We start from the raw sequence: 27576 nt of genomic DNA, 5'->3' as shown, positions 1-27576 counted from the left end.
AACCAAATTTAACATGACATTTTATCCATGGCGGCCACGATGTCATTTGCAATATTTTTCGCATCCATGGCAATACCGGCCAATCCTCTCCTAGCAAACCCAGCACAATACAACCCATTTTCACCTCTCCAATGATTTGGAAAATAATTTTTAGGGAAACCATCGTCTTTAAACATGCTTTCACCATTCTGCAACCGATAAAAAAGGATTATCCTTTTGTAATAATGAAACAAAATCATGCATAATGCAACAAAATATATTATTGTGTAAACAAATAGAATTAAAAAAGAAGAGAGAAGAGTTTAAAGCAATATCCATATTCTTTGTACCTTTAGCCATGCATTAACTGTGCTTTTGTAACCTGTCGCAAATACAATGGCGTCAAATGAATTTTGCCTCCCACCATGAAATTCAACACTGTTTGTATTTATCTTTGATATTCCTTGGAACACCTAATAGAGATATGAAAAGAAATGGTGTAAAGTCTGAACATCAATTGAGGCTAGAAACTTCACAAGCACTACCAACTTAATTTTGTATCTAAAGAGTGTAGATGCATGATTACTTTGATAACTCCTCCTTTGATTAATCTTGCAGTGCCAACATCAATAACGGCAGACCGGCCTGTTTGTGACTTGAGTAAGAGAGGACCCATTTTAGGCCTCATAATACCATGTTTTGACAAGTCTCCGAAATAGAAATTTGCCGCCATTACAAGAAGAGAGTCCACTGCTGTCACATTTAGCCCTAAATTTTGCACCATTGTCATCCCATACCATATTAGTTCTTTGGTCATTATGTGTACCTGTATTTAGGTGCCACAAAACCATTAGATGACCATTATATTAGGAAAAAGTTTTTATCTATAGAAAGATACAACATGACAATTTCGGATAAACATTTAGATATAATCACATTCCTCATTTATAGTATCTACATGCAAATGTAGAACCAAAGATAAAATACTACATGAATAAATTCTAATTACGAATCAATAATGGAATTAATGTATTCCATCATTGCTTGAACAATAAACAAGAAACATATATAGGTTTGAACACATAATGGAGTGTAATGCAAGATAAACAAATATGTTGTACATACCGGGCTACGAACAACTATGGAGGTGTGGGCTCCATGCGTGGCAAGGTCATAAGCGATCTCCATGCCAGAATTCCCGGCACCTACCACAAGCACACTCTTCCCGGTATAGGCTCTCCCGGACTTGTAAGCTGACGAGTGAATGGCTTCTCCCTCGAACCTACTGAGGCCAGGAATTGGTGGAATGTTTGCCGCACTGTTCTCGCCAGCGGCCACAACAAGGAACTGTGTAGCAAGCCTTGCCACAACACTAGTGTCCATGTCTCGTACTAGCACGACCCATTGGTTCTTACCTTTATCATGTATTGCTGACTCAACAGCAGTGTGGTACCTCGGCCGTATCCCAAACTGGTTAGCATAGCTATCTAGGTACTCCACAAACATATCCCTAGGAACGTACGTCGGCGTGCCCGCCGGATACGCCATGTGTGGCAGCTCGCAGAACTCCTTGGCGAGGTGTAGCTTGAGGCGGTCGTAGGCACGGTGGCGCCACAACGATGCGGTGCTGGACTCACGCTCGACAATGATGTATGGCACATGCCGCTGTGCAAGGCACGCCGCCGTTGCTAGGCCTGCTGGCCCCGCACCAACGATGAGAACAACCACGTCCTCCATAGCATTCATTGCTAGGTAATCACGTAGTAGGATGTAACTAGTGAGCAGAAGTAGCGAGAAGTGTAGATAGTAGTGTTTTTGTGGTACATGCTATTGAGGGTTACAGGAGGTATATGTAGCATGGAAATTGGAACGGATTCACATTGCTAATAGCAGATAATTCTTTTTTTTATCCCATTTGGATGAAATTCTGGATAAATCCGTTGCATGCATTAAATGCGGCCAAATGCCATATAAGTTATAATTCTTGTATAGTTGCGTTTATATCTCAAAATTGTGTTATAATGTGAACTTGGAAAATATAGTGACAAAGGCGTGTTCAAACACATTAATTAATTTCTAATAATGGTTGTAAGTCAAGGAGAATGGACGTGCCTGTATAGGCAACAAAAGTTATTTGTTTAGGCTAGAGAAAAAAGTATGGGACGCTTTCACACCATTGTTTTAGAAATTACCGTTGGATATACTCTTTGTTTCTAAATTTACAGACTTAAAGCTGCCGATCGTATAGGACTATTTTACATTGTAACACAAATTGACATGTACCATATTTTTATTTAATCATCAACCCACTGCACCTTAATGAGCATACATGGACTTTAGGCTTTGGTTGACAAGAAAGGTGACTGAAATAATGAACTTAGCTCGTATCGAATACTTGTCTGTTGTCTCGTACAAATGTACAACCGACGGTACGAATGTAAAAGTTGCTCACAAACGAGAACATACATGCAAGTAGACTGAGCGTGCCTTGCTAAACATGACGGACACACAAAGGCTATAAGAATGTGATATATATTCATTATACTCCATGTGCATCAGGACTGAGGAATATGAATGATTTTATGGTCCGATACTAGATAGATTTAGGGTCTTTGATTTGGAAGAAAAACATAGGAATTTTAGAGGATTTCAATCCTTTAGGAAAATTTCCTATGAAGCCCTTTGAAACAAAGGATTGGATCATATCCAATCCTTTGAAATTCCTATGGAATGGATAATCCTATAGAGATTTTGAAGGAAATTTAGCAAGAACTTCAACCTCTTGCTAACTTTTATTTGAGTCTATCTCTCTCATCCAATTCCTGTGTTTTTCCTGTGGTTCAATCAAACGGTCATTCTTATGTTTTTCCTGTGTTTTGCAATCCTCTGTTTTAGGGCCCCTTTGAATTGCAGGGTTGAAAAAATGAAGGAATAGGAAAAACACAGGATTCTGATAGGAATTGAAGTGTAAAACAGAGGATTGCAAAACACAGGAAAAACACAGTAATAGTTGTTTGATTGGAGCACAGGAAAAACACAGGAATCGGATGAGAGAGATAGACTCAAAGGGAATTTTCCAAGAGGTTAGAGCTCTTGCTATATTTCCTCCAAAATCCACATACAATGTGCCATTCTATAGGAATTTCATAGGATTTGGAAAACTTCAATCCTTTGAATCAAAGGGCTAAGTAGGAAAATTTCGTGTAGGATTTGAATCCTATGAAATTCCTAGATAAATCCTTTGATTCAAAGGGGCCCTTACACTTACATTCTTATCAAAATCCTACGTTTTTCCTATTCCTACGTTTTCTTAATCCTGCGATTCAAAGGGGCCCTTAGATAGGATTCAATCATTTGCTTCAAAGGGTTTCATAGGAAATTTTCCTATAGGATTGAAATCCTCTAAAATTCCTATGTTTTTCCTCCAAATCAAAGGGGCCCTACATTCTATCAAAATCTTAAGTTTTTCCTATTCCTACGTTTTCTCAATCCCGCGATTCAAAGGGGCCCTTAGTACATTACCTCATATGCCCGATACAACATTAGTGGAAAATTTCTTGAATTATATACCCATAACTAAAGGAGAAATTTAGGATTACACCATCATCAAAAGTGGCTTCGTGGCCAAATGCCACTACTTAAAAAGAACAATAAAATATCACTCTCAACCAGACGCATCCTGGACAAAATTACCCTTGGGGCTCTACTTCCTTCCTTCATCACCGTTGTTCTTGCCGATGGCTATTACGCGCCATATCTGTGGCTTCTTGGCTGTCACCGACATGTACGTCATCTGCTGCTGAAATATCTTGAGATTGACGAAGTCAACACGGACGCCTCACTGTCAAGGTTTGTCGATAGGTACCACCGAAAGAACAATTTAATTGTAAATACGAGCACCCGTGTAAATCTACAACTTGAACCTGGGTGAGCTGATTTCATAATTATAAGAAACCTAACTAGCTAACTAGTTGAGTTGCGCTCACTTCGTATTCTTTTTTCTATTTGGTTTCACTTGTTGAAGGAAAAAACATTTTAGAAGCATAATTATGTGACAACTCTACGCAAAGGAGAAATTTGGGGAGAATTGAATTAATTCTAGTGTTTCTTTGACTGACTGAAACCTTCAGTCTTCACTCTCACCCATTTTATCCAGGCACTCGTCGGTTCTTGGCGTCGCCACTCGCAGCGCCGGCGCCCGGCGGCGACGCACGCCACCTGTTCGACGGAGTGCCCGACCGGCAAGGAAGAGCCCGCGCGCCATGGCGAGCGGTGAGGACCGCATCAGCGCCCTCCCGGAGGACCTCCTCCACCAAGTCCTCTCCCTCCTGCCGTCGCGGGACGCGGTGCGGACCTGCGTGCTTGCCAGGCGCTGGCGCGACCTCTGGAGGTCCGCGCCCGCCGTCCGCGTCGTCGGCCCCAGGGGGTGGGCGACCGCCAAACGCGTTCGCCCGCTTCGTCGACCGCCTGCTCCGCCTCCGCCGCGGCGGCGCGCCGCTGGACACCTGCGTTTTCGATCTCGATCTCGACGAGCCCTCCCCCGGCGAAGCGCGGCGTGGCAACCGCTGGATCCGCAGCGCTCTCCGCCACCATGCCATGGTGCTCCGGTTCATAATCTTCGTCAACTCCCGGAATTCCTTCCAGATCTTCGACGAACACCTCGTCTCCCAAAACCTCACTTTCTTGGAGCTTCAGGGTGTCCGGGCTAGCAACCGGGTTCTTGATTTCACGAGCTGTCCGGCATTGTTGGATCTCAAGATGCACGGTTGCCAGATGGATGCTTTGGAGATGTGCTCCCCATCCGTGAAGCATCTGAGCATCATGTTCTGTTCATTCTTTACCAGCCACAGGTTTTGGATCTCTTTCCCTAGCCTCCTCTCATTCTTCTTCGATAAAAATTCGGGGAGGGCTCCTCGGCTCGACGGCATGCCGTCATTGGCGACTGCAACAGTTAGGCTTGGTTATGGTTGTGATGATCAATGTTTAAATGGTTTCTACAATGATTGCGAAGATGATGAATGTATGGCTTGTCGCGACTACGATGGGCATGATGAATGCGTGTTTCATAAGGGCTTGACGGAAGCTACGGAATTGAAGTTGTTAGCTGTCACGCCCAGAAATTCTCGAACCAGAATTTCTAAGCTGAATGTGCATTAAATCCCTGTCCAGGACCAGCCAGGGTACACAAACGACAATTGTTGACATACAGATCCACGTCTTACAAAAATAGAAAAGATTACAAATGCAGCGGAAAAGATAAAAGCGAGCTAAACCGGGAAGCTTGACTTCAGCAGCGGGCGGCTCCACTCCACAGGCAATCCTTGACGGCAGCGACGAAACCAACTTGACAAAACAGCTCCAACTAGGAAGATCTTCAGCTCTGGTGTGGGGGAAAAGAGAGCAAGACTGAGTACTACCCACTGTACTCAGCAAGTCATACCGGAAGAGGAGGTATGATGCAGGATGTAACCAAAGGAGGCTAGAGGTTCTTTTGCATAAAGCTAGCATTTAAAAACGGTAGTTGAAGGCAGTAAAACAGTTGTAGTAATTAATCAATATTAACCAAACACTGTCCAACGCTACACCACGTTGCAACAGGCCCAACCAACCACCTGAACTACACCAGTTCATTAAGCTAAACTAGGGGTGAGACTAATCACGGTGAATCTGGTTGATCGCCCATAACCGCGGGCACGGCTATTCGAATAGTTTTACTCTGGCCAGAGGTGTACAACTGTACCCACAAGACACGATTCCACACATGTCGCCATGCCCCGAAGTATCACCATGATACTGCAAAGGGGGAAATCGTGACAAGACCCTCCACATAACCCTCCCCTAACCATCCACACCACGCTAAGGTTTCACCCCCACCCCTCAAAAGGCAGTGGGCGGTCCCCTCTTGCGCCGCGGTGAATCCGGCAGCTGGACAACCGGACACCCCGGCCGACCCAACTCCATCACGCCCACCCTCGCCACCGGTGCCTAGGAAAGGGTCGAGCTATACTTCAGATCAAGCAGTTACCCACTCCCGCTTGTGGTAAGCACGGTAAGTCTCCCAGGGTTTCCCGTGAACCGGTCCTTAACTGCCATGGGTGCGACCAGCAAAACCATGCACCCACAGCCCACCATTCAGTGTATTTTAATTAACTAACACCATTGCGGTGGCACCAATCTAAAGCTATGCCAATAGACGAAGTCTATGTAATAAGGTGATCCCCATTTGTGTGCTAGTTGAACTAAGCATGGCTAAGCATTTCCTAAACCCACATCTAGTCATTTTGATACCCAGGTTATCAATGGCATATGGTAAACAATAAATGGCTGAGTAATAGGACCCATTCCACATGATATTGTAAAAGAATGCAACATTTAATAGAAATGCGGGATATTTGTAAATTGGGTACAATATGATCAAACGTATTGCATGACTTGCCTTGCTCTCGCACTGATGAGACCTCAGCAACGTCTTCGAGAAACCGCGGATCGACGAAACGGCCGAAACCTACGCGACAAACAAAGCACACAAGCAAAACATGCTATAAGTCTACAGAAACAGGAAACAAAACCATTTTTAATGGATTCTTTGCATTTTTCTTGATTTACTGAGACTTGAATGGACTTAAACGGAGCTCGGATGAATTACTTATGAATTTTAGAAGATAAACTGTGTTTTTACTAATAAAGAAAAGTCCTTAATTAATTATTGCGCAATATTGCCCCAGGGCTGACGTCAGCAAGGGGAGGGGGCGGCTGTGCTGACAGGCGGGCCCCACTGGCAGCGGCACAAGGGGAGAGGGAGGGGGCGGCTGGCATGTGGGCCCCACTGGGCAGCGGCACAGGGCGGGAGAGGGAGGCGCCAGCCGGGCTCGGCTCGGCCTCAAAGCCGACCGGCGGCCAAGGCGAGGCGGCGGCGAGGCACGGCCACCGACGGCGGTGACCGGCGGTGCGGGAAGCGGCGGCGACGGCCGAAAGGCGGCGGCAGCGGCTGAAGGCGACGGCACACGCGCGAAGGCCGGCGGCGCACACGGGAAAGGGGGAAAAAGGAAGGGGGAGAGGGGATTCCTCACCGATGAGCACGACGGCCGGCGCGAAGGAAGAAAGCGGCGGCGACGACCGGCGATGCCGAGGTGCGGATGGGCGGCGGCGGCACGCTAGGAGAAAACAAAGAGGGGTTAGGGGTAGGGAGAGCGACCACGGCGGCTAGAGCAGCCGGCCGGAGTTGGGTGGAAATGGAGAGCTCACCGGCGTGCGAGGGAAACGGCGCTTCGGCGACGATTGGCGGCAACCGAATGGTGGCCGAGGTGCGGGCGGGCTCGGTGAGCGCGACGGCGGCGACTGCGCGGCACGGCGGTGGCTATAGAGGCGGCGGCGCGTGGCCGGAGACGGCGGTAGGCGGCGGCGCAAGGGGCGAGCGGCGCGGCGACGATAGGAAGCACGGGAGGGCGCGGCGAGTGCGAAAAACGAGAGAGGAAGACGCGGGGAGCGATTTATAGGTGCGGGAGGGGGCGGACGTGGCCGGGGAGGTGGCCGATTTGGCCGGCGATGTGGGGAGGAGAGAGAGAAAGAGGGGTGGGATTCGAAATCGAATCCCGCCCTCTCGAGCGCGCGCGCGGGCCGGGAGGTGCGGGGGAAGAGGCTGCGACGTGGGGGGGGGACGCGGGAGCGGCGCGGCGTGGGCGCGGGAAGAGCGGAGGAGGCGGCGGCGTGGCGGATTCGGCGGCGGTTGCCGTCGGAGGCGGGTGGCTGGAGGAAGGGGACGACCTGACAGGTGGGCCCCACCTGTCAGCGTCCCGGAGAGAGGGGGAAGGAGAACGGGCCGGCCCAAAGGAAAAGAGGCCGAGCGCGGGAGGGAGTGGGCCGACGGCCCAATAGAGAAAAAGAAGGAAAAGAAAAGGAAAAAGAAGAAAGGATTTTTCCTGGGATTAAAAATTGCACTTTGGTGATTTTTAATTGGTAAAAATTATTTCCAAGGCTCTGAAAATTCCACTAAAAATCCTGTTAACATATTGTGACATGTAGAATCCAAAAAAAAATTCCACATGCCGATTCCGATTATTATTTGCATTTATTAATTAGGGAATTAGCTCTAGGTTAATTAAGATAATTTCTTCGGACGGTTTATTTAGCCAATTTTTAAAGCAAGCAAAAAGGGGGAAAACTTCAGGGCGTGACATTCCTACCCCCCTTAAACGGAATCTCGACCCCGAGATTCGGAAGAGCTGGCGAAGAGGTGCGGGTGGGTGGCCTTCAACTCATCTTCTCTTTCCCAAGTGGCCTCTTCCTCTGAGTGGTGGCTCCACTGAACCTTGCAGAATCTTATTACTTTGTTTCTGGTCTTTCTCTCGCTGGTTTCGAGGATACGAGTTGGCTTCTCCACATACGTCAAGTCTTCCTGGATTTCGATTTGATCCGGACTTGCCTGTTCCTCAGGAACTCTCAAACATTTCTTCAACTGGGAGACGTGGAACACATTATGGATGCCAAGCATGTTGGAGGGAAGCTCGAGCTGGTAAGCAACTTCACCTCTACGTTCCAAAATCCGATATGGTCCCACAAAGCGTGGTGCCAACTTTCCTTTGGTTTGAAAGCGATGTACTCCCCTGAGCGGAGTGACACGGAGATACACATAATCCCCTACTTGGAAAACGAGCTCCCTTCGGCGGTTGTCTGCATAGCTTTTCTGCCGAGACTGCGCGATTCTCAATCTTTCCCTAACAGCTCTGACTTTCTCTTCTGCCTCATTTAAAACTTCTGTACCAAACAACTGGCGTTCCCCTGTCTGATCCCAGAAGAGCGGAGTACGACACCTCCGTCCATACAGTGCTTCAAATGGTGCCATCTGCAGACTAGCTTGGTAACTGTTGTTGTACGAGAACTCAGCATACGGCAAGCTTTTGTCCCATGCCCCACCAAAGTCAAGCGCACAGGCTCTCAACATATCCTCTAGTATTTGATTGACTCGCTCGGTCTGGCCATCTGTTTGTGGATGGTAAGCGGTGCTGAAATTCAACCGGGTTCCCAATTCTTCTTGTAATTTCTGCCAGAACTTTGAAGTGAATTGGCTTCCTCGATCAGACACGATCTTCTTAGGTACTCCATGTAAACACATAATTCTTGCCAGATAGAGTTCTGCTAATTTCTTCCCTGAGTAGGTAGTGTGCACCGGAATGAAGTGAGCCACTTTGGTGAGTCGGTCAACGACTACCCAAATAGAATCATGCCCCGATGACGTCCTGGGCAAACCGGTGACGAAATCCATTCCGATTTCTTCCCACTTCCATTCTGGAATCTGAAGTGGCTGTAGCAAACCTGCTGGCCTTTGGTGTTCTGCCTTTACTCGTTGACAGACGTCACAGAGTGCTACGAATTCAGCTATTTCCCTTCTCATGCTGACCCACCAGAACTTCTCTTTGAGGTCTTGGTACATCTTAGTACTACCGGGATGAATGGAATACTGAGTTTGATGAGCCTCGGTTAGTATCAGGTCTTTTAATTCCTTGTTTTCGGGTACACACAATCTTTCTCCCATCCAGATTGTTCCTTGTTCGTCCTCAACAAAACCTCGGGCTTTTCCGACCCTCATGTTCTTTTTGAGCTCTGCTATTTCAGGATCACTTGCTTGAGCTATGCGAACCTGCTCCACCAGTGTGGGCTGTGCCTCTAGGGCAGCCACGAATCCGTGCTCAACTATACCAAGGTTCAGATGTTCCAGATCGCGTTGAACCTCGCAACATAGTTGCTCTACCCATGCAACATTGCAGTAGCTCTTCCTGCTCAAGGCATCTGCAACCACATTAGCCTTGCCGGGATGATAATGTATTCCCATATCATAATCCTTGATCAGCTCCAACCATCTTCGCTGTCTGAGATTCAAATCAGCTTGAGTGAAGATGTACTTTAGACTTTTGTGATCTGTATATACCTCACAACGGTTACTGATGAGATAGTGCCGCCAAATCTTTAAAGCATGAACAACTGCGGCTAATTCCAGATCATGCGTCGGGTAGTTGCCTTCATGAGGACGCATCTGCCGTGAAGCATAAGAAACCACTTTGCCATCCTGCATCAACACACATCCTAGCCCCTGGCGAGATGCATCACAATAGACCTGGAAATCTTTCGTCTGATCAGGCAGGATTAAGACTGGTGCAGACACCAACCGTCGTTTGAGTTCTTCAAAACTCCTATTGCATTCAGCAGACCAGATAAACTTTTCTTCCTTCTTCAATAGCTGTGTCATTGGCTTAGCAATTTTAGAGAAGTTCTCAATGAACCGGCGGTAATAGCCCGCAAGTCCTAAGAAACTCCGAACCTGAGTGACTGTCCTTGGTGGGGTCCACTTGGTAACTGACTCCACATTGGCTGGATCCACAGCTACTCCTTGAGCATTCACGATGTGACCGAGAAACTGAACTTCCTTAAGCCAGAAGTCGCACTTGCTGAACTTGGCATATAGCTGGTGCTCTTTTAACTTTTCAAGTACCAGCCGAAGATGCTGCTCATGTTCTTCCTCGGACTTGGAGTAGATAAGTATGTCATCGATAAAAACCACGACAAACTTGTCTAGAAATTCCATAAACACCTTGTTCATCAAATTCATGAAGAAGGCAGGTGCATTAGTGAGTCCGAAAGACATAACTGTGCATTCGAACAACCCGTACCGAGTGATGAATGCTGTCTTTGGAATATCCTCTTCGCGGATCCTCAACTGGTGATAACCTGATCGCAGGTCTATCTTAGAGAACACCGTAGCTCCTTTCAACTGATCAAACAGATCATCAATCCTTGGCAAAGGATACTTGTTCTTGATGGTGACCTCATTGAGTGCGCGGTAGTCAACGCACATCCTCTTGGTTTTGTCTTTCTTTTCCACAAAGATAACCGGAGCACCCCAAGGCGACGTGCTCGGGCGGATGTATCCCTTCTGTAACTGTTCATCGACTTGCTTCTTGACCTCCGCCAACTCGTTGGCTCCCATTCTGTAAGGCCTCTTGTGGATCGGTGCAGTTCCAGGTACCAAGTCAATCCGGAACTCGATATCCCTTTTTGGTGGCATTGTTGTCAGATCATCCGGAAAAACCTCTAGATACTCTCTGACTATGGGAATATCCTCCAGCTTCTTAGTGGTTTTCTCCACTGCTACCTCTTGTTCTTCACCAGCAGCCTGGTTTAAACTAATCCCTGGCTTCTGCGGCACTGGGGACTGGAAGATTACCACCTCTCCTTTTGCATTGGTCAACTTGATGGTGCGGCTGGCGCAATCAATCACTCCTCTGTGCCTTGTCAACCAATCCATTCCAAGTATGACGTCTAGGTCCTTGGATTCGAGAAGAATGAGGTTGGCTGGAAAAATCGACCCTTGAATTTCAACTGTCACAGATGGGCAGTAGTGAGTTGTGGTCATGCCACCTCCAGGAGTATGCACTCGCATAGGTATCTTAAGCTTCACTAAAGATAACCCATGTGCACCAGCAAAACGCTTGGAAATAAAGGAATGGGTTGCACCAGAATCAAACAATATTACTGCCGGTGTCGAGTTGACGGGGAATGTGCCCAATATAACCTCTGGTGCTGACTGCGCCTCCTCTGCAGATGCATGATTAACACGGGCCTGAACGAACTTGGGTCCGGCACGTCTTGGCTTCGGGCACTTTCCAACCGTGTGTCCGGGTTTGTTACAATTGAAGCAGAGTTCGGGTTTTTCTACCAACCTCTTGGGCTGTTCTGGCAGAGCTGGCTGATCTGACTGAGCTGGAATCATTAATGGACTTGGAGTCGGGTTGAGGCTGCTGTGACTGCCACTGTTGTTGTGACTATCACTATGGTGGGTCTTATTGAAGCTACCCGGGTGGTAGGGACGGTGCTGTCGGATAATCATGGTGGAAGGTCCACCGTGACGTCCCATCGTGTAACGAGGCTTCTGACACTTCCCCTGGGGAGTCCTGAACTGGGCTGCCTTCCTCTTACGGTTCATTTTGTTACACTGCTCCTCTTGACGAATAGCCTTGTCCACAAGCTTCTCAAAGTCCTCATAGTCTCTAGAGATCAACTGGTTGGTCAATTCGTCATCAAGACCAGACATAAACTTCTCCTGCTTCTCGGCATCGGTACGCACGTCCTCAGGGGCGTAGCGCGCGAGGCGGTTGAACTCATGCAAATACTCTATAACTGTTCTGGTTCCTTGTTGCAGGGAACGGAACTCTCTCTTCTTTTGTCCCACAATTCCCTCGGGAACCTGTGCTTTATTGAAACTATGACGAAACTCTGTCCAAGTAACCTCTGCCCCAGCTGGACGGGTCACCATGTAGTTGTCCCACCAAATAGAAACGGGACCTTGTAGCTGGTGTGTAGCAAAAGCAACCTTCTCCTGCTCGTTGCATTGCAAAAGATTCAGCTTCTTCTCAATGGCATGAAGCCAGTCGTGGGCCTCGATTGGGTTGGTGGTGCTTGAGAAGGTGGGCGGCTTGACACGAAGAAATTCTAACAGTTTGGACTGAGGAGGTGGAGGACCAAACTGCAGGTTCTGCTGCTGCAGCTGTGCTTGCTGCTGCACCTGCTGCAACACCTGATGGTACTGTTGCTGCATCTGTTGCATCATCATTGTCATCATCTGAGTCTGATTGTCCAACACCTGAGCAATTGTTGGGTTCTCGGGCGGTGGGGACGGACTGTTGTCAGATGCACCGTTGGCACGTGCTCCATTGATCGGCTCTTCGCTGCCACTGGCGTTGTTCGAGTCGCGTGAACCATTCCTTGTCTCCATCTGAAGGGGATAGGTAGAAATATGAGAAAAGGAAGAAAAACAGGGGGCTCAGAAACTAATCTTGCTTATGAATTTAAGTGCAATTATCTTAATCTTGATTAAAACACTGAAAAAGAGGCACGCAACTCCTAATTGAGGCAGTCATACCACTGACACATGATATCGGCCGCCGACTAGCCCACAAGCAACAAACCTAAACACGAAAACTAGCAAGCAACCAGACTAAGAAGACGATAAAGCTAAGGGCGGCGACTCTGAAGCTCGAGGCGGCGCTTGCAAACGAGGGATAGGACTGACATCTAAAGTAGACAAGGGATAGGAACCAATCCATGCTCAAACCCAAATTAAACAAAGCAAAAGAAAACTCAAATAAATAACCGAGCATGATGATTTTTATGCATAGAACATTTTTCATGAACTCAAATAAAGACACTAATGCAACTAAACAATAAATTAATGCATAGACTAGTTGCATGGAAAACGATGCGCATAACATTGCCCCCATCGAATATAGACACGACCTAATGCATAACCCCCAATAAATTCCCGACTGACTGTCGAATAAACTCCAACTAAAATTTTTCTAAAGCCCTAGACTGAGCTAATATTTTTTTTTTTAAAAAAAAATCCGATCCGAAAGAACGACCAAGATTTTTCCCGCAAACCAAAGAGGCAAAACTCCAAATTTTCCCGAAACAATTCCAGGTGCAAAAAGGCATATGCAGATGAAAAAGGGGTTCAGAGGGCTCTTAGGTTTCCAGTTGGCTTGTCCTACGGTCAAGGTCGGTTCTGATACCAACTTGTCACGCCCAGAAATTCTCGAACCAGAATTTCTAAGCTGAATGTGCATTAAATCCCTGTCCAGGACCAGCCAGGGTACACAAACGACAATTGTTGACATACAGATCCACGTCTTACAAAAATAGAAAAGATTACAAATGCAGCGGAAAAGATAAAAGCGAGCTAAACCGGGAAGCTTGACTTCAGCAGCGGGCGGCTCCACTCCACAGGCAATCCTTGACGGCAGCGACGAAACCAACTTGACAAAACAGCTCCAACTAGGAAGATCTTCAGCTCTGGTGTGGGGGAAAAGAGAGCAAGACTGAGTACTACCCACTGTACTCAGCAAGTCATACCGGAAGAGGAGGTATGATGCAGGATGTAACCAAAGGAGGCTAGAGGTTCTTTTGCATAAAGCTAGCATTTAAAAACGGTAGTTGAAGGCAGTAAAACAGTTGTAGTAATTAATCAATATTAACCAAACACTGTCCAACGCTACACCACGTTGCAACAGGCCCAACCAACCACCTGAACTACACCAGTTCATTAAGCTAAACTAGGGGTGAGACTAATCACGGTGAATCTGGTTGATCGCCCATAACCGCGGGCACGGCTATTCGAATAGTTTTACTCTGGCCAGAGGTGTACAACTGTACCCACAAGACACGATTCCACACATGTCGCCATGCCCCGAAGTATCACCATGATACTGCAAAGGGGGAAATCGTGACAAGACCCTCCACATAACCCTCCCCTAACCATCCACACCACGCTAAGGTTTCACCCCCACCCCTCAAAAGGCAGTGGGCGGTCCCCTCTTGCGCCGCGGTGAATCCGGCAGCTGGACAACCGGACACCCCGGCCGACCCAACTCCATCACGCCCACCCTCGCCACCGGTGCCTAGGAAAGGGTCGAGCTATACTTCAGATCAAGCAGTTACCCACTCCCGCTTGTGGTAAGCACGGTAAGTCTCCCAGGGTTTCCCGTGAACCGGTCCTTAACTGCCATGGGTGCGACCAGCAAAACCATGCACCCACAGCCCACCATTCAGTGTATTTTAATTAACTAACACCATTGCGGTGGCACCAATCTAAAGCTATGCCAATAGACGAAGTCTATGTAATAAGGTGATCCCCATTTGTGTGCTAGTTGAACTAAGCATGGCTAAGCATTTCCTAAACCCACATCTAGTCATTTTGATACCCAGGTTATCAATGGCATATGGTAAACAATAAATGGCTGAGTAATAGGACCCATTCCACATGATATTGTAAAAGAATGCAACATTTAATAGAAATGCGGGATATTTGTAAATTGGGTACAATATGATCAAACGTATTGCATGACTTGCCTTGCTCTCGCACTGATGAGACCTCAGCAACGTCTTCGAGAAACCGCGGATCGACGAAACGGCCGAAACCTACGCGACAAACAAAGCACACAAGCAAAACATGCTATAAGTCTACAGAAACAGGAAACAAAACCATTTTTAATGGATTCTTTGCATTTTTCTTGATTTACTGAGACTTGAATGGACTTAAACGGAGCTCGGATGAATTACTTATGAATTTTAGAAGATAAACTGTGTTTTTACTAATAAAGAAAAGTCCTTAATTAATTATTGCGCAATATTGCCCCAGGGCTGACGTCAGCAAGGGGAGGGGGCGGCTGTGCTGACAGGCGGGCCCCACTGGCAGCGGCACAAGGGGAGAGGGAGGGGGCGGCTGGCATGTGGGCCCCACTGGGCAGCGGCACAGGGCGGGAGAGGGAGGCGCCAGCCGGGCTCGGCTCGGCCTCAAAGCCGACCGGCGGCCAAGGCGAGGCGGCGGCGAGGCACGGCCACCGACGGCGGTGACCGGCGGTGCGGGAAGCGGCGGCGACGGCCGAAAGGCGGCGGCAGCGGCTGAAGGCGACGGCACACGCGCGAAGGCCGGCGGCGCACACGGGAAAGGGGGAAAAAGGAAGGGGGAGAGGGGATTCCTCACCGATGAGCACGACGGCCGGCGCGAAGGAAGAAAGCGGCGGCGACGACCGGCGATGCCGAGGTGCGGATGGGCGGCGGCGGCACGCTAGGAGAAAACAAAGAGGGGTTAGGGGTAGGGAGAGCGACCACGGCGGCTAGAGCAGCCGGCCGGAGTTGGGTGGAAATGGAGAGCTCACCGGCGTGCGAGGGAAACGGCGCTTCGGCGACGATTGGCGGCAACCGAATGGTGGCCGAGGTGCGGGCGGGCTCGGTGAGCGCGACGGCGGCGACTGCGCGGCACGGCGGTGGCTATAGAGGCGGCGGCGCGTGGCCGGAGACGGCGGTAGGCGGCGGCGCAAGGGGCGAGCGGCGCGGCGACGATAGGAAGCACGGGAGGGCGCGGCGAGTGCGAAAAACGAGAAAGGAAGACGCGGGGAGCGATTTATAGGTGCGGGAGGGGGCGGACGTGGCCGGGGAGGTGGCCGATTTGGCCGGCGATGTGGGGAGGAGAGAGAGAAAGAGGGGTGGGATTCGAAATCGAATCCCGCCCTCTCGAGCGCGCGCGCGGGCCGGGAGGTGCGGGGGAAGAGGCTGCGACGTGGGGGGGGGGACGCGGGAGCGGCGCGGCGTGGGCGCGGGAAGAGCGGAGGAGGCGGCGGCGTGGCGGATTCGGCGGCGGTTGCCGTCGGAGGCGGGTGGCTGGAGGAAGGGGACGACCTGACAGGTGGGCCCCACCTGTCAGCGTCCCGGAGAGAGGGGGAAGGAGAACGGGCCGGCCCAAAGGAAAAGAGGCCGAGCGCGGGAGGGAGTGGGCCGACGGCCCAATAGAGAAAAAGAAGGAAAAGAAAAGGAAAAAGAAGAAAGGATTTTTCCTGGGATTAAAAATTGCACTTTGGTGATTTTTAATTGGTAAAAATTATTTCCAAGGCTCTGAAAATTCCACTAAAAATCCTGTTAACATATTGTGACATGTAGAATCCAAAAAAAAATTCCACATGCCGATTCCGATTATTATTTGCATTTATTAATTAGGGAATTAGCTCTAGGTTAATTAAGATAATTTCTTCGGACGGTTTATTTAGCCAATTTTTAAAGCAAGCAAAAAGGGGGAAAACTTCAGGGCGTGACATTAGCTTTCCCTAAAGTGGTATGCTTGTAGTTTCCTCTCTCATTACTCTTAACTCTTCAGTTTTACCCCCTTTTTTTTTTTTGGGGGGGGGGGTGGTGGTGCTGTAACCATATCCATACCTAAATTGCATTAACATATTACTTCACGCGTAAGCATATTTCATTTGTTCCTTAGAAATCATCACGTCTCAATCTAATTTTTCCTGATTTTCATGCTATATCATTACCGAATGTTTCGGAGTTTCTTATATTATCCAACTAAAAAAAATACTAGATAGCTAGTAATTGCTGACTAATTCAGTTCGGCAATCTTATGGATATTTCTCTATAAATTAGATGAACCTACAAAATGATAAATTCTATACCTTTTTCATCATACATTTACTAGGATATGGTTGCTGTTTGTATTTTAATTTTTTTCTGTATATTTGTTATTTGATCTAGTGCCCTTGCAGTTTGTGTAGTATCTTTTCAACAGGGATTTAGAATTGTGCCCTCCTTTTAGCAAGTTAAAGACTTTGGTGCTCAAATCATGGTTTGTGCCTCCTGACCTCAGTGCATTAACTTGGTTTCTCCAACACGCACCACTTCTTGAAAAGCTTACGCTTAATCTTTCAAAGGTATTATTATATTCTGTACATGTATACCTGTGCTATCTAGGTTGTGCTTGATTTATTTACTAAAATATTTGTTAGATTCAGGTACCCAACAATTTAGGGGTAATGGATGACAGTTACAATCCATGGGAACAATCATTTGCAGCTAGTCATCTTCAAAAAGTTGAAATCGAGTGCAAAAATGTTGATGGAATTGTTCTAAAAATTTTGAAGATCTTGAATGCCAATGGCGTACCACTAGAGAATATTAGTATTCAATGTTCTGACTGTGAGTTATCTATAAATACCCATGCTTCCTATTACTCAGTTACAAAGCCAGTTAGCACTATCCATAGTCAAATGTTGTAAGTCTGACTTAATCACAGTATGCAACGAGTATTTGTGAGTTTAACAGTATTTGCTAAGTCATACATGCACTATCTATTGAAACTTTTGTGAATGCTCTCCTATTTTTACTTATGCTGCTGCCAATTTGTGCAAGTACTATCCTTCTATTCATCCCATTTTGGTTGAATATATGCTGCCACATTGATCCTGCTCATACAAACAAATGTGTGAATACCTGATTCTTTAGTGAAGCTATGCTTCCCCTTGACTGTGTTGAATATGCTTTCTCACTTTATTTCTTGCTACATCTCATATGCTTATTTAGTTTTTTTTTCTTAGTTTTAATATGAGCACTGTTATACTTGTTCATGGATGCTCTAGTTAGCGATGGTACATATCAGATAGGCGATCAAATAATTAGTCATAATATTTTAGTAACATACTTTTAACATTTCAGTATTTAGATGATTTTGCATGCTGGGACAGGTGGTGTTCATGCTGTCAAAGAAAATTCTATGGATCTTTCCTAAGTAAACTAATTTTCTCATTATCTATGACATGACCTCCCCTCTCTGAGTTGACTGCCTCTTTTTTTTACAGGTTTTAGTTTTGTGTGTACTGGCATCAAGTCCAAGAATTATCAAGACCGTTCATGGTTCTAGTATGTCTTTCATGGAACAGGTATGGAGCTGTTGTCTATAGAGACATAATGGCATTTTCACTCGATAGGATTAAACATAGGCTCACTGTTAGTCCAGTGTCTTTCACCTTATTTCACAACTTCTGTCCTGGTTAAGTTGCAGTGTTGATGCAACCTTATAATGCCTTTTATTTCTGGAAATGTTGTTTCTATAGCCCTGAAAGGTCACCAGTTCACCACTTCTGCTACACTGAAATTTAACTGATCTGTTCCTTAATACCACCTGTTTTCCTGGAATTTTCTTTCAAATAAAGGAAGATTACTGATTCTCCATTGCTTCTGCATTTAAAAATTAGGATGTATCTAACAACTTATGGCACAAAAACATTAACCCAAAATTAAGAGCAATAGCATATAGGAGGAGTTGTCAAAGCACTATACTCCAGTTTTCTTACCAAGTGAATGCCATTTGCCATTTCTCTCTTGTAGGTGTCAGTGGTGCTTCCATGGATTCGGCTCTTCAGCAGTGCTGAGTGTTGACAAAATTTCTCGTTGATGGATTGATCGTAGCACTATCTCTTGATTATTCTGAAACATGTGGTTTATGTATGCAGCCATTATGTTGGTGTGCTTTGACAACCAGGATCATTATTTGCAGGATGGATTTCAGAATTTTCACTTCTAGTGTAAATATAAAAATTTGAAGATGACTTCCATATCTAGTGCACTTTATATATAGCATGAACTATCTCCTGAATACGGTGTAACTGGTAAATTAATTTCTGGCATGTAGTTGCTGATGCACTATCACTGCATGTTTTTGCTGCGGAGGCAAGTTCTGTTCTCTAATATTGCTGTGTGTATGTGTGATGCTCCAGCATGCAAATAACGCGTGTGAAGTTTCAAAATACGCACTCACTGCAATATTGATTGATCTTTGATGATATGTATACTTGTCACTGCATTTTTTTTTTGTTGTTGTTTTTACTTCTATTCCAGGCCAAATCGGCTATTTATATAGCAGAGAACACAAGTATATATATATATCATCAAAGATTAATCAAAATACGCACGATTACAAAGCTCAATACATTTAATTCCAGCTCTCGACAAACACGCAGCGCCTAATAGCGAGTAATCCTTCTGTCCCAACATATAAGCATTTTTAGCTATAAATATAGACACATGCATTTTGGGACGGAGGGAGTACTAACTACTAAATAATGTCTCCTACGTACCCATCGATTTCATGAGAGCTTCACCAGCAGATGTCTTGTCCTGCTGTCCACTTCAATCGTTTGATCCTCGTTAAGCAGAAAACAGCAAGTATGTGTGGTGCTCTGATGTGGTACAAAGAAATTTGGGGTATGCTATCGTTAATTAAATGTGCGTTTCACTCAAATACCACTTCACAAAATGGATTTGATAAAATGTCATTCTTGATCAGAACATCTACGATGGATTAATGTCATCCCGGGCAAAATTGCCGTTGGGCTCCTCTTCTTCCTCCCTCCCGTGCCAATGCGTTTACCGACGACCACCACACGTCATGTCTGAGCATCACCAAGCCTAAGTCATAGAGGTTCCATCTTGTAGAGGCCATCCAAGATTTGGCATCCGCAAGACCGGGTTTGACCAGAGAGCGCCGGTGCAAGCGGGACTATAAGTGGGTTCACGGGCCTGCCCGCTTGCATCCCTACTAAGAGAACGAAGAAGAGATTGGCAGAGTGATGATGGAGATCAGCTTGACGCGACAGGATCCATTGCTGACCTCGTGCTCTAGCCGCTGCAAGAAGAGTGGCACTAGTAGGAGGCAGAAGACTCCAAGGGTAATTTTGTCCGAGATGGCATCATCCCAAATTTATCATCTGTCATTTTTGGGTATATAACTGGAGAAATTGTATGGTCTGTTCCTTAAGAGTATCAAAATTTGAACTAATTTTGATACCTATCGGCTATCTGAGATAATGTAGTACCTCTATCTGATACCCACCGTAAAATCACTCATATTACTCAATCCATGTAAGTTTGATTCCTGATGCTCATAGAATTTTATGAATATGTATCTTATTCTTAGCGTTCGTGTGTTCGTCATGTTAAAGAAGGCATGCTCAGCCTGCCTGCACGTACGTATGTTCTCGTATGTGCGTGTCTTTTACATCCGAAAGGAAAAAAAGAGTATCATAAAGTCGATTGTACATTCGTAGAGGACAACAGGCAAGTACTTGACACGAGAAAAAGAAACAACTTTCGGCGGTTGGCGATCTGGTTTTTCTAGTTAGCAAAAACAAGTGATTCCTTCCAAACATGCCATCTGTGTACACCACAAACCTTCTTTGAAGGCGATGCCATGATGTCCCTTCCAGTGGCGGACCCAGAAAAATTGTACTGGGTATGCCCATTCTAGCAATCACTCCACCACATATCCTTTTAAAAGAAAACACCCAATTACAATGAAAGAATTTGGCAGATTTTAGTCGAATTTTTCAAAATTCTATTCAAATGTGGTCCATAATTCATGAAAAATCTATAAAATTTAGAACAATCAATCCCATGTCCTAATCTATCTAGCTATTCTTCCCCTCCCCCCACCCCCAATCATTTCTCTTCATCTAGTACTTTCCTCTTCCCCTGATTTGATTTCTTGACGATTAAGATCTCCAGACAAACAATGATCATTGTTATATTCTATTTTTTGAGAGGATTCCATTTTTATGTCCTTTGATTGCATACTACATCCTAGTATTTTTCTAAAAAAATTGGGTATGTCGGTGCCTACCCGGCACACCCCCTAGGTTCGCCCCTAGTCCCTTCAGTTATCCGTACCATAGGGTGGACTTTTTTGGGTAAAAGGCAAGTGATGTGACATTCAAGATGTCGCAACTGTTTTGAAGACATCGCATTGGAGGTTCCTTGTTGGTGCGCTATCCTTGCTGCGGTGTCCCTATTAGAATGAGTTCATTTGGTAGTAGTAAGCTATGGACTAATAACATATTTACAGGTCCGCTAATATACGATGTTTTCTTCTACTTTGGTTTGACTCCATTCACCAACGACGATGGGAGCATAATTCGATTGAAAGGATTGATCGCTGGTTTTGGAGATAATACTTTTTCTGGTTTAACTTGAGGAAGATAAGAACTACCACTGGTGGAGAAACCATCTTTGGTCGGTCGACCCAAATCCACAATAGTCCCGGTTCCATTAAAAACCGGGACTAAAAACGATTTGTAGTCCCAGTTTATAAGCGTAACAGGACTAGATGATCTTTATTCCCGGTTGGGGTTACCAACCGGGACTAAAGATCATCTTTAATCCCGGTTGTCTATATGTCAGACCATGTCAGGCGGCTAGGATCACCAACCGGGACTAAAGATCTAACTTTATTCCCGGTTGGAGTTACTAACCGGGAATAAAAATCAACACGTACTATATAATCCCTATTACTTATCCTCTTTTCCCGTCCACGCAATGAACTCTTTCTCTCTCTTTTTTCCTCTCTAACTCCCTATCCTTATCCTTTCTTCTTCCTTCTTCCTTAGTTCTTCTTCTTCCTTAGCCCGCTTGGATCGGAGCGAGAGAGGCCAGCCGCTTGGAGCAAGAGCGGGCCGGGCGGTGGCCGGCGGCCGGTGCGGCGGCGCGGAGGGATAGGCGGCGGTGGCCGGCCGGCGCGGAGGGGAAGCCGGCGCGCAGCAGCGCGGAGGGCTGCGGCGGCAGCGCGGGGGCCGGCCGGCGCTAAGGGGAGGCGGCGCGGAGGCGGGCAGCGGTGCGGAGGGCCGCGGTGGCGGCGCGGCAGCGGGCGGCGTCGGGCAGCGCCGCGGGGGCCAGCCGGCACGGAGGGGAGGTGGCGTGGCGGCGCGGCGGCGGGCGGGCGGCGTGGCGGTGGCCGGCCGGCTGGCGTGGAGGCTAGGCGGCAGCGGCCGGCAGGCTCCTCTGTTGTTTTTTTTTTCTTTTAAGAATTTGTGATTTATTGCAGCAACATATGATGAATTTGATTTGTGTCTGATGTGAATTTGTGATGTATTTGTGATGAATTTTATAGAAACTTGTGATGTAATTTGATTTGTGTGTAATTTTTTTTAGGATTTGTGATGTAATTTTTTAGAACTTTAAAATTTGTAATGTGGACTTGGGATCTTACTTCGATTTGGGATATGCATACCACCCATATTGGGGAGAAAATAAAAAAAGATATGCATACCACCCAGATTCGGGAGAAAATAAAAAAGGAAAAAAAAACCTGGCTATCCTATTTAGTCCCGGTTGGTAATAACAACCGGGACTAAAGATACCCTATCTTTAGTCCCGGTTGGTGTTACCAACCGAGACTAAATATCCATCTTTAGTCCCGGTTATTTCAACCGGGACTAAAGATGGGCATCTTTAGTCCCGGATTGCTACTCCCGGTTGGAAACCCGGGGCTAAAGGGGTTCCCAACAGGGAGTAAAAAGGGTTTCTCTACCAGTGTACTTAAACTTTTAAACTTGTAAGTACTACATGCTCTCCAAGAATTCTTATCAACCACAAGCAAAAACTCCATGTTTATAAAGGTGTGGTGATGATTAAATTAAAATATGATACATGTCAGTTTATGGTTACAATGAACCAGGCCTAAACGATCGGCAATTTTATATGGTGTAAATTTAGAAACAAATAGAGTGCACATATCCAACGGTAATTTCGAAAACAGTGGTGTGAAAGCGTCCCATTTTTTCTCTAGCCTAAAACAACCAACGTTTGTTTCCTATATAGGCACATCCATTCTCCTCGACTTATTGTTGTTATTGGAAATTAATTAATGTGTTTGAACATGCCTTGTCACAATATTTTCCAAGTTCACATTATAACACAAATTCAAGATATAAACGCAACTACAGAAGAATTATAACTTATATGGCATTTGGCCGGATTTAATGCATGCATTGGATTTATCCAGAATTTCATTCGAATGGGATAAAAAAAGAATTAGCAATGTGAATCCGTTCCACTTTCTATGCTACATATACCCCCAAGCCCTCATTAGCATGTACCACAGAAACACCATTACCTATACTTCTCGCTACTTCTGCTCACTAGTTACATTCTGTTACGTGATTATTAGCAATGGAGGCTGTGGAGGAGGTGGTCGTTCTCATCGTCGGTGCGGGGCCAGCAGGCCTGGCAACAGCAGCGTGCCTCGCACAGCGCCATGTGCCCTATGTCATTGTCGAGCGTGAGTCCTGCACCGCGTCGCTGTGGCGCCACCGTGCCTATGACCGACTCAAGCTGCACCTCGCCAAGGAGTTCTGTGAGCTGCCACACATGGCGTATCCTGTAGGCACGCCAACATACATCCCTAGGGATATGTTTGTGGAGTACCTAGATAGCTACACTGACCAGTTTGGGATACGACCAAGGTACCACACTGCTATCGAGTCAGCAATATATGATGGAGGTAAGAACCGTTGGGCTGTGCTAGCACGGGACACGGACACTAGTGTTGTGACAAGGCTCACCGCACAGTTCCTTGTCGTGGCCACTGGCGAGAACAGTGCGGCAAGCATTCCACCAGTTCCTGGTCTCACTAGGTTTGAGGGAGAAGCCATTCACTCGTCGGCTTACAAGTCTGGGAGAGCCTATACCGGGAAGAATGTGCTTGTGGTCGGTGCCGGGAATTCTGGCATGGAGATCGCCTATGATCTTGCCACGCATGGAGCCCACACCTCCATAGTTGTTCGTAGCCCGGTATGTACATCATATATATTTACTTATCTTGCATTACATTTCATGATGCATTCATACCTATGTTTCATGTTTGCTATAAAAGTAATGATAGAATACATTAATTCAGTTGTCGATTCATAAGTAGGATTTATTCATGTAGTACTTTATCTTTGTCTTTGGTACCACATACACATGTGGATAATATAAATGAAAAATGTGATTAACTCTAAATATTAATCCAATGTTGTCATGTTCTAACTTTCAAGCTAGAGACTTTTTCCTAATATGATGATTATCTAATGGTTACATATCAATCTAAATGCAGATACACATCATGACCAAAGAACTAATACGATTTGGGATGACAGTGGTCCAAAATCTAGGGCTAACAGTGACAACAGCGGATTCTCTTCTTGTGATGGCTGCAAATTTTTATTTTGGAGACTTGTCAAAACATGGTATTACGAGGCCTAAAATTGGTCCTCTTTTACTGAAATCACAAACTGGCCGGTCCGCCGTCATAGATGTAGGGACTGCAAGATTAATCAAAGGAGGAGTTATCAAAGTAATTATTCATCTATATTCTTCAGATATAAAATTAAGTTAGGGTTGCTAGTGAAGTTTCTGGCCTCAATTGATGTTGAAACTTTACACTATTTTTTTCATCTCTCTATTAGGTGTTCCAAGGAATATCGAAGATAAAAACAAATAGTATTGAATTTCATGGTGGGAAGCAAATTCCTTTTGATGCCATTGTATTTGCAACAGGCTACAAAAGCACAGTAAATACATGGCTAAAGGTACAAACATTATTGATACTAGTGAGAGACCCCACGCGTTGCTGCGGGACTTCCATATGATAGATAGAAAACGTTAGGTGTAACATGCATCTGACTGCTTGTATATACACGTAGATATTGTACATCACATCAACATTATGTGCAACTAATAGTTGTGATTTAAATACATCTTTCAACTCTTTTAAAAACAGAAAAATTCAATAATTGCTGGTTGGATTGGGTAATGTGTTTCCAAGTGTTATTGATTTTAGCCAGATCTTTAGAAAGAAAGATCGATGACATTCATCACTTCCATGCTTATAAAGTTAGGCCTTTCAGGCCTTCTAGAAAAAAAAATAGCAAGACATCCCCAACCCTTCATGTCATCTAGTTTCCATAGTATTAAATACATTGCCACATAAGCAAAAATCCTACGTGGCAAGAAAGTTAATGAGAAGAGAGGTAAAAATATGAACAAATCATTTCTCATGCAAGAAACCATCTCTACACAAGTACCAAGAATAAAAACAAGATGATAGGTGGATAAAAGGAGAGAGAAGAGAAGTGATTGGATGAGAATTTAATTTGAAGACACTATCCATTGTATACAAAGTTTCTACACATAGTGTCTATATGGTATAGTAAGTATGAAAACTACTTGATAGTTTCTGGGTTAGGGATGACCTAAGGTAGTGCTCCGTAAGGAACATTGAAAAAAAAAACATGAGCAAGATATATGTTTATGATATAAGCATTAAAAAATTGAAGTGTGTCAGATTATGGTTAGAAGAACAGAGAAACAAAAACACATAAAGAAGGGACAAAATAGTAGCATATGAGTATTTATTCGTGAGTAAAATTAAAACTGATTGGGATGGAGTAGAATAATTTACGCATCATATAAGGAGCAAACACGGTAGCCTGGCCTTGGCAGCGAACGAAAGATATCAAGAAAACCATTAGTGACAGCCCGTGATAGTAACTTCAGTAGAAAAACCAATGCCTCGCGAAATTAAAGTAGAAGAGGTCACCAGCTATCACCCGCCCCTCCCCTATACCTCCGTCGCTCCCTCCTCTCCCCCCTTCCTCCTCCTCCTTTTCTCTTCCTACTACACCATAAATATTTAAATTTAAATTTAGAATTGAAACGGGTATGTAAACTTTTGACTTATAAACTTTGGGTCTATAAAATAATATTTGAATTCAAATTCAAATTTGAATCGGGTATGTAAACTTTTGACTTATAAACTTTGGGTCTATAAACTTTAGGTGTATAAACTTTAGATGTATCTAAATACTATATATAAAAAAATATTTGAATTCAAATTCAAATTTGAATCGGATATATTTCAAATTCAAATTTGAATCGGGTATATAAACTTTTGATTTATAAACTTTGGGTCTATAAACTTTAGGTTTATAAACTTTAGATGTATAGAAATACTATATATAAAAAAATATTTGAATTTAAAATTAAATTTGAATCGGATATATAAACTTTTGATTTATAAACTTTGAGTCTCTAAACTTTAGATGTGTAAAATTGAGGTGTACAAACTTTAGGCGCATAAATTTACTAAAATAAAAAAGTAATACCGTGACAAAAAAAAGAAACCAGTTAGAGGGAGGGAGAATCTGCGAGCGATCGCTAGGTAGCATTTCCGGGTAGCAACGGGTTTCACGATGAATTGGTTCTACGATGGCTAAGACATTTTATATATTATGGACATAAATATAAATGAGGACATCAAAAGGGGAGATGAAAGGAAAAGTCACGCAAAAAATTTAATTGATGAATATGTGTAACGGTTCATTTTATTGGTAGGGTAATTAAGGCATAAACTTGATTAAGATAAATGTTAGGAAGGCCAAGGAATGCCATTACCTCCATACAAAGTTTAATTAGCACAAGGCCGGCTAAAATTATTTTATTGCAAACTTAATAGATTGGTATATATCTGCTACTGTGTATGTCGAGGTGGACGATAATGATGAATTAATTGGGAGAGGTTTAATTAGGTGGAGATTGGAGATCTAGAACAGATACAATAGCAGCCTATAAGCCAGCTGAAATGTATTTTAAAAAGATAAATGAGAAGAGAGAAGAGGAGCGGGCTACAGATTTGTAGCCAGCTATAACACGGACTCTAAGACACAGTGTGTGTATAATAAATGGGACCAGATATTAATATTGTAGTATATAATTATTGTATGAATGAGCTATTAGATTGAGTATAGATGAATTGGATCTAGTAGTTGGCTATACTATTAAACTTGCTCTAAATGGAATTAAGGATGACCTCTGATCTTCACATTAGTGATTAGTGATGACGTTTTTTTTGTGCGTAAGTCCTCTTTTAAGTGGCTTTCATGATGCGACTGGATTTTAGTAACGGGCCGACGACGGGAACCTGTTTATTTGTTTATTTGGGGCTGATTGGCGTAGATGGTAGCGCCATGTGCAGTTGATTTAAGATCTAACAGTTTCAGCTAATTGGGATGACGTGGCTAATTCTTAAAGCAGTTTTATAGCTAGTAGGTATCAACTGTATATAGGAAGAAGGGATTTCTTTTTTTTTTCATTTCTCTTTAATTACATATATAATGATATGTTGTTGTAGCGCATAATATATTTTTTCCATTATTACAAAAAGGATAATCCTTTTTTATCTGCTGCAGAATGGTGAAAGCATGTTTAAAGATGATGGTTTCCCTAAGAAATTCTTTCCAAATCATTGGAAAGGTGAAAATGGACTATATTGTGCTGGGTTTGCAAGGAGAGGATTGGCCGGCATTGCCATGGATGCTAAGAATATTGCAGATCACATAGTGGCCACCATGGATCAAGTGTCTTGTTAAATTATATTATCTTTTATTGTGAATAAGCGTTACA

General features: G+C 44.8%; 3 protein-coding genes across 4 annotated transcripts; 2 read left to right on the top strand and 1 right to left on the bottom strand.

The window, feature by feature from the left end:
* Positions 1-8: 8 nt before the first annotated feature.
* On the bottom strand, positions 9-1716 carry LOC107275580 (probable indole-3-pyruvate monooxygenase YUCCA10). Its single transcript, XM_015760666.3, has 4 exons — positions 1105-1716; positions 566-805; positions 330-452; positions 9-188 (listed from the first exon to the last, which is right to left on the bottom strand). Exons 1-4 carry the CDS (start codon positions 1714-1716, stop codon positions 9-11), a joined length of 1155 nt encoding a protein of 384 aa, XP_015616152.1.
* Positions 1717-3990: 2274 nt separating this feature from the next.
* On the top strand, positions 3991-18958 carry LOC136353998 (uncharacterized). 2 transcript variants are annotated; one of them, XM_066305494.1, is made up of 5 exons: positions 3991-5085; positions 17082-17237; positions 17319-17502; positions 18162-18242; positions 18691-18958. In XM_066305494.1, exons 1-4 carry the CDS (start codon positions 4576-4578, stop codon positions 18221-18223), a joined length of 912 nt encoding a protein of 303 aa, XP_066161591.1. In that variant the 5' UTR covers positions 3991-4575; the 3' UTR covers positions 18224-18242; positions 18691-18958. The 2 variants fall into 2 exon arrangements, 1 of the variants encoding a protein (XP_066161591.1); XR_010737646.1 differs by having other exon boundaries at positions 4119-5085; positions 17073-17237.
* A 4289-nt stretch (positions 18959-23247) lies between these two features.
* LOC107275476 (probable indole-3-pyruvate monooxygenase YUCCA10) lies at positions 23248-27542 on the top strand. Its single transcript, XM_015760664.3, has 4 exons — positions 23248-23925; positions 24230-24469; positions 24582-24704; positions 27363-27542. Exons 1-4 carry the CDS (start codon positions 23305-23307, stop codon positions 27540-27542), a joined length of 1164 nt encoding a protein of 387 aa, XP_015616150.1. The 5' UTR covers positions 23248-23304.
* The last annotated feature ends 34 nt before the right edge of the window (positions 27543-27576 follow it).

This window comes from Oryza sativa, chromosome 11 (genome assembly GCF_034140825.1).
Source record: "Oryza sativa Japonica Group chromosome 11, ASM3414082v1".
Classification (NCBI taxonomy): Eukaryota; Viridiplantae; Streptophyta; class Magnoliopsida; order Poales; family Poaceae; genus Oryza; species Oryza sativa.
Note: the sequence above shows the minus strand (reverse complement) of the source record. Positions and strands in the feature narration are given on the sequence as shown.

What these genes read in the sequence shown, in the direction of transcription:
- LOC107275580 (XM_015760666.3), bottom strand. Translation starts at nt 1,716, where the DNA reads ATGGAGGACGTGGTTGTTCTCATCGTTGGTGCGGGGCCAGCAGGCCTA. An exon ending in CCATAGTTGTTCGTAGCCCG is followed by an intron (nt 806 to 1,104) that starts GTATGTACAACA and finishes ACCTAAATACAG; the next exon opens with GTACACATAATGACCAAAGA. An exon ending in TCAAAGGAGGAGTTATCAAA is followed by an intron (nt 453 to 565) that starts GTAATCATGCAT and finishes TATCTCTATTAG; the next exon opens with GTGTTCCAAGGAATATCAAA.
- LOC107275476 (XM_015760664.3), top strand. Translation starts at nt 23,305, where the DNA reads ATGGAGGCTGTGGAGGAGGTGGTCGTTCTCATCGTCGGTGCGGGGCCA. An exon ending in TCAAAGGAGGAGTTATCAAA is followed by an intron (nt 24,470 to 24,581) that starts GTAATTATTCAT and finishes TCTCTCTATTAG; the next exon opens with GTGTTCCAAGGAATATCGAA. An exon ending in CAGTAAATACATGGCTAAAG is followed by an intron (nt 24,705 to 27,362) that starts GTACAAACATTA and finishes TATCTGCTGCAG; the next exon opens with AATGGTGAAAGCATGTTTAA.
- LOC136353998 (XM_066305494.1), top strand. Translation starts at nt 4,576, where the DNA reads ATGGTGCTCCGGTTCATAATCTTCGTCAACTCCCGGAATTCCTTCCAG. An exon ending in CGGAATTGAAGTTGTTAGCT is followed by an intron (nt 5,086 to 17,081) that starts GTCACGCCCAGA and finishes CAGTTTGTGTAG; the next exon opens with TATCTTTTCAACAGGGATTT. An exon ending in TTACGCTTAATCTTTCAAAG is followed by an intron (nt 17,238 to 17,318) that starts GTATTATTATAT and finishes TGTTAGATTCAG; the next exon opens with GTACCCAACAATTTAGGGGT.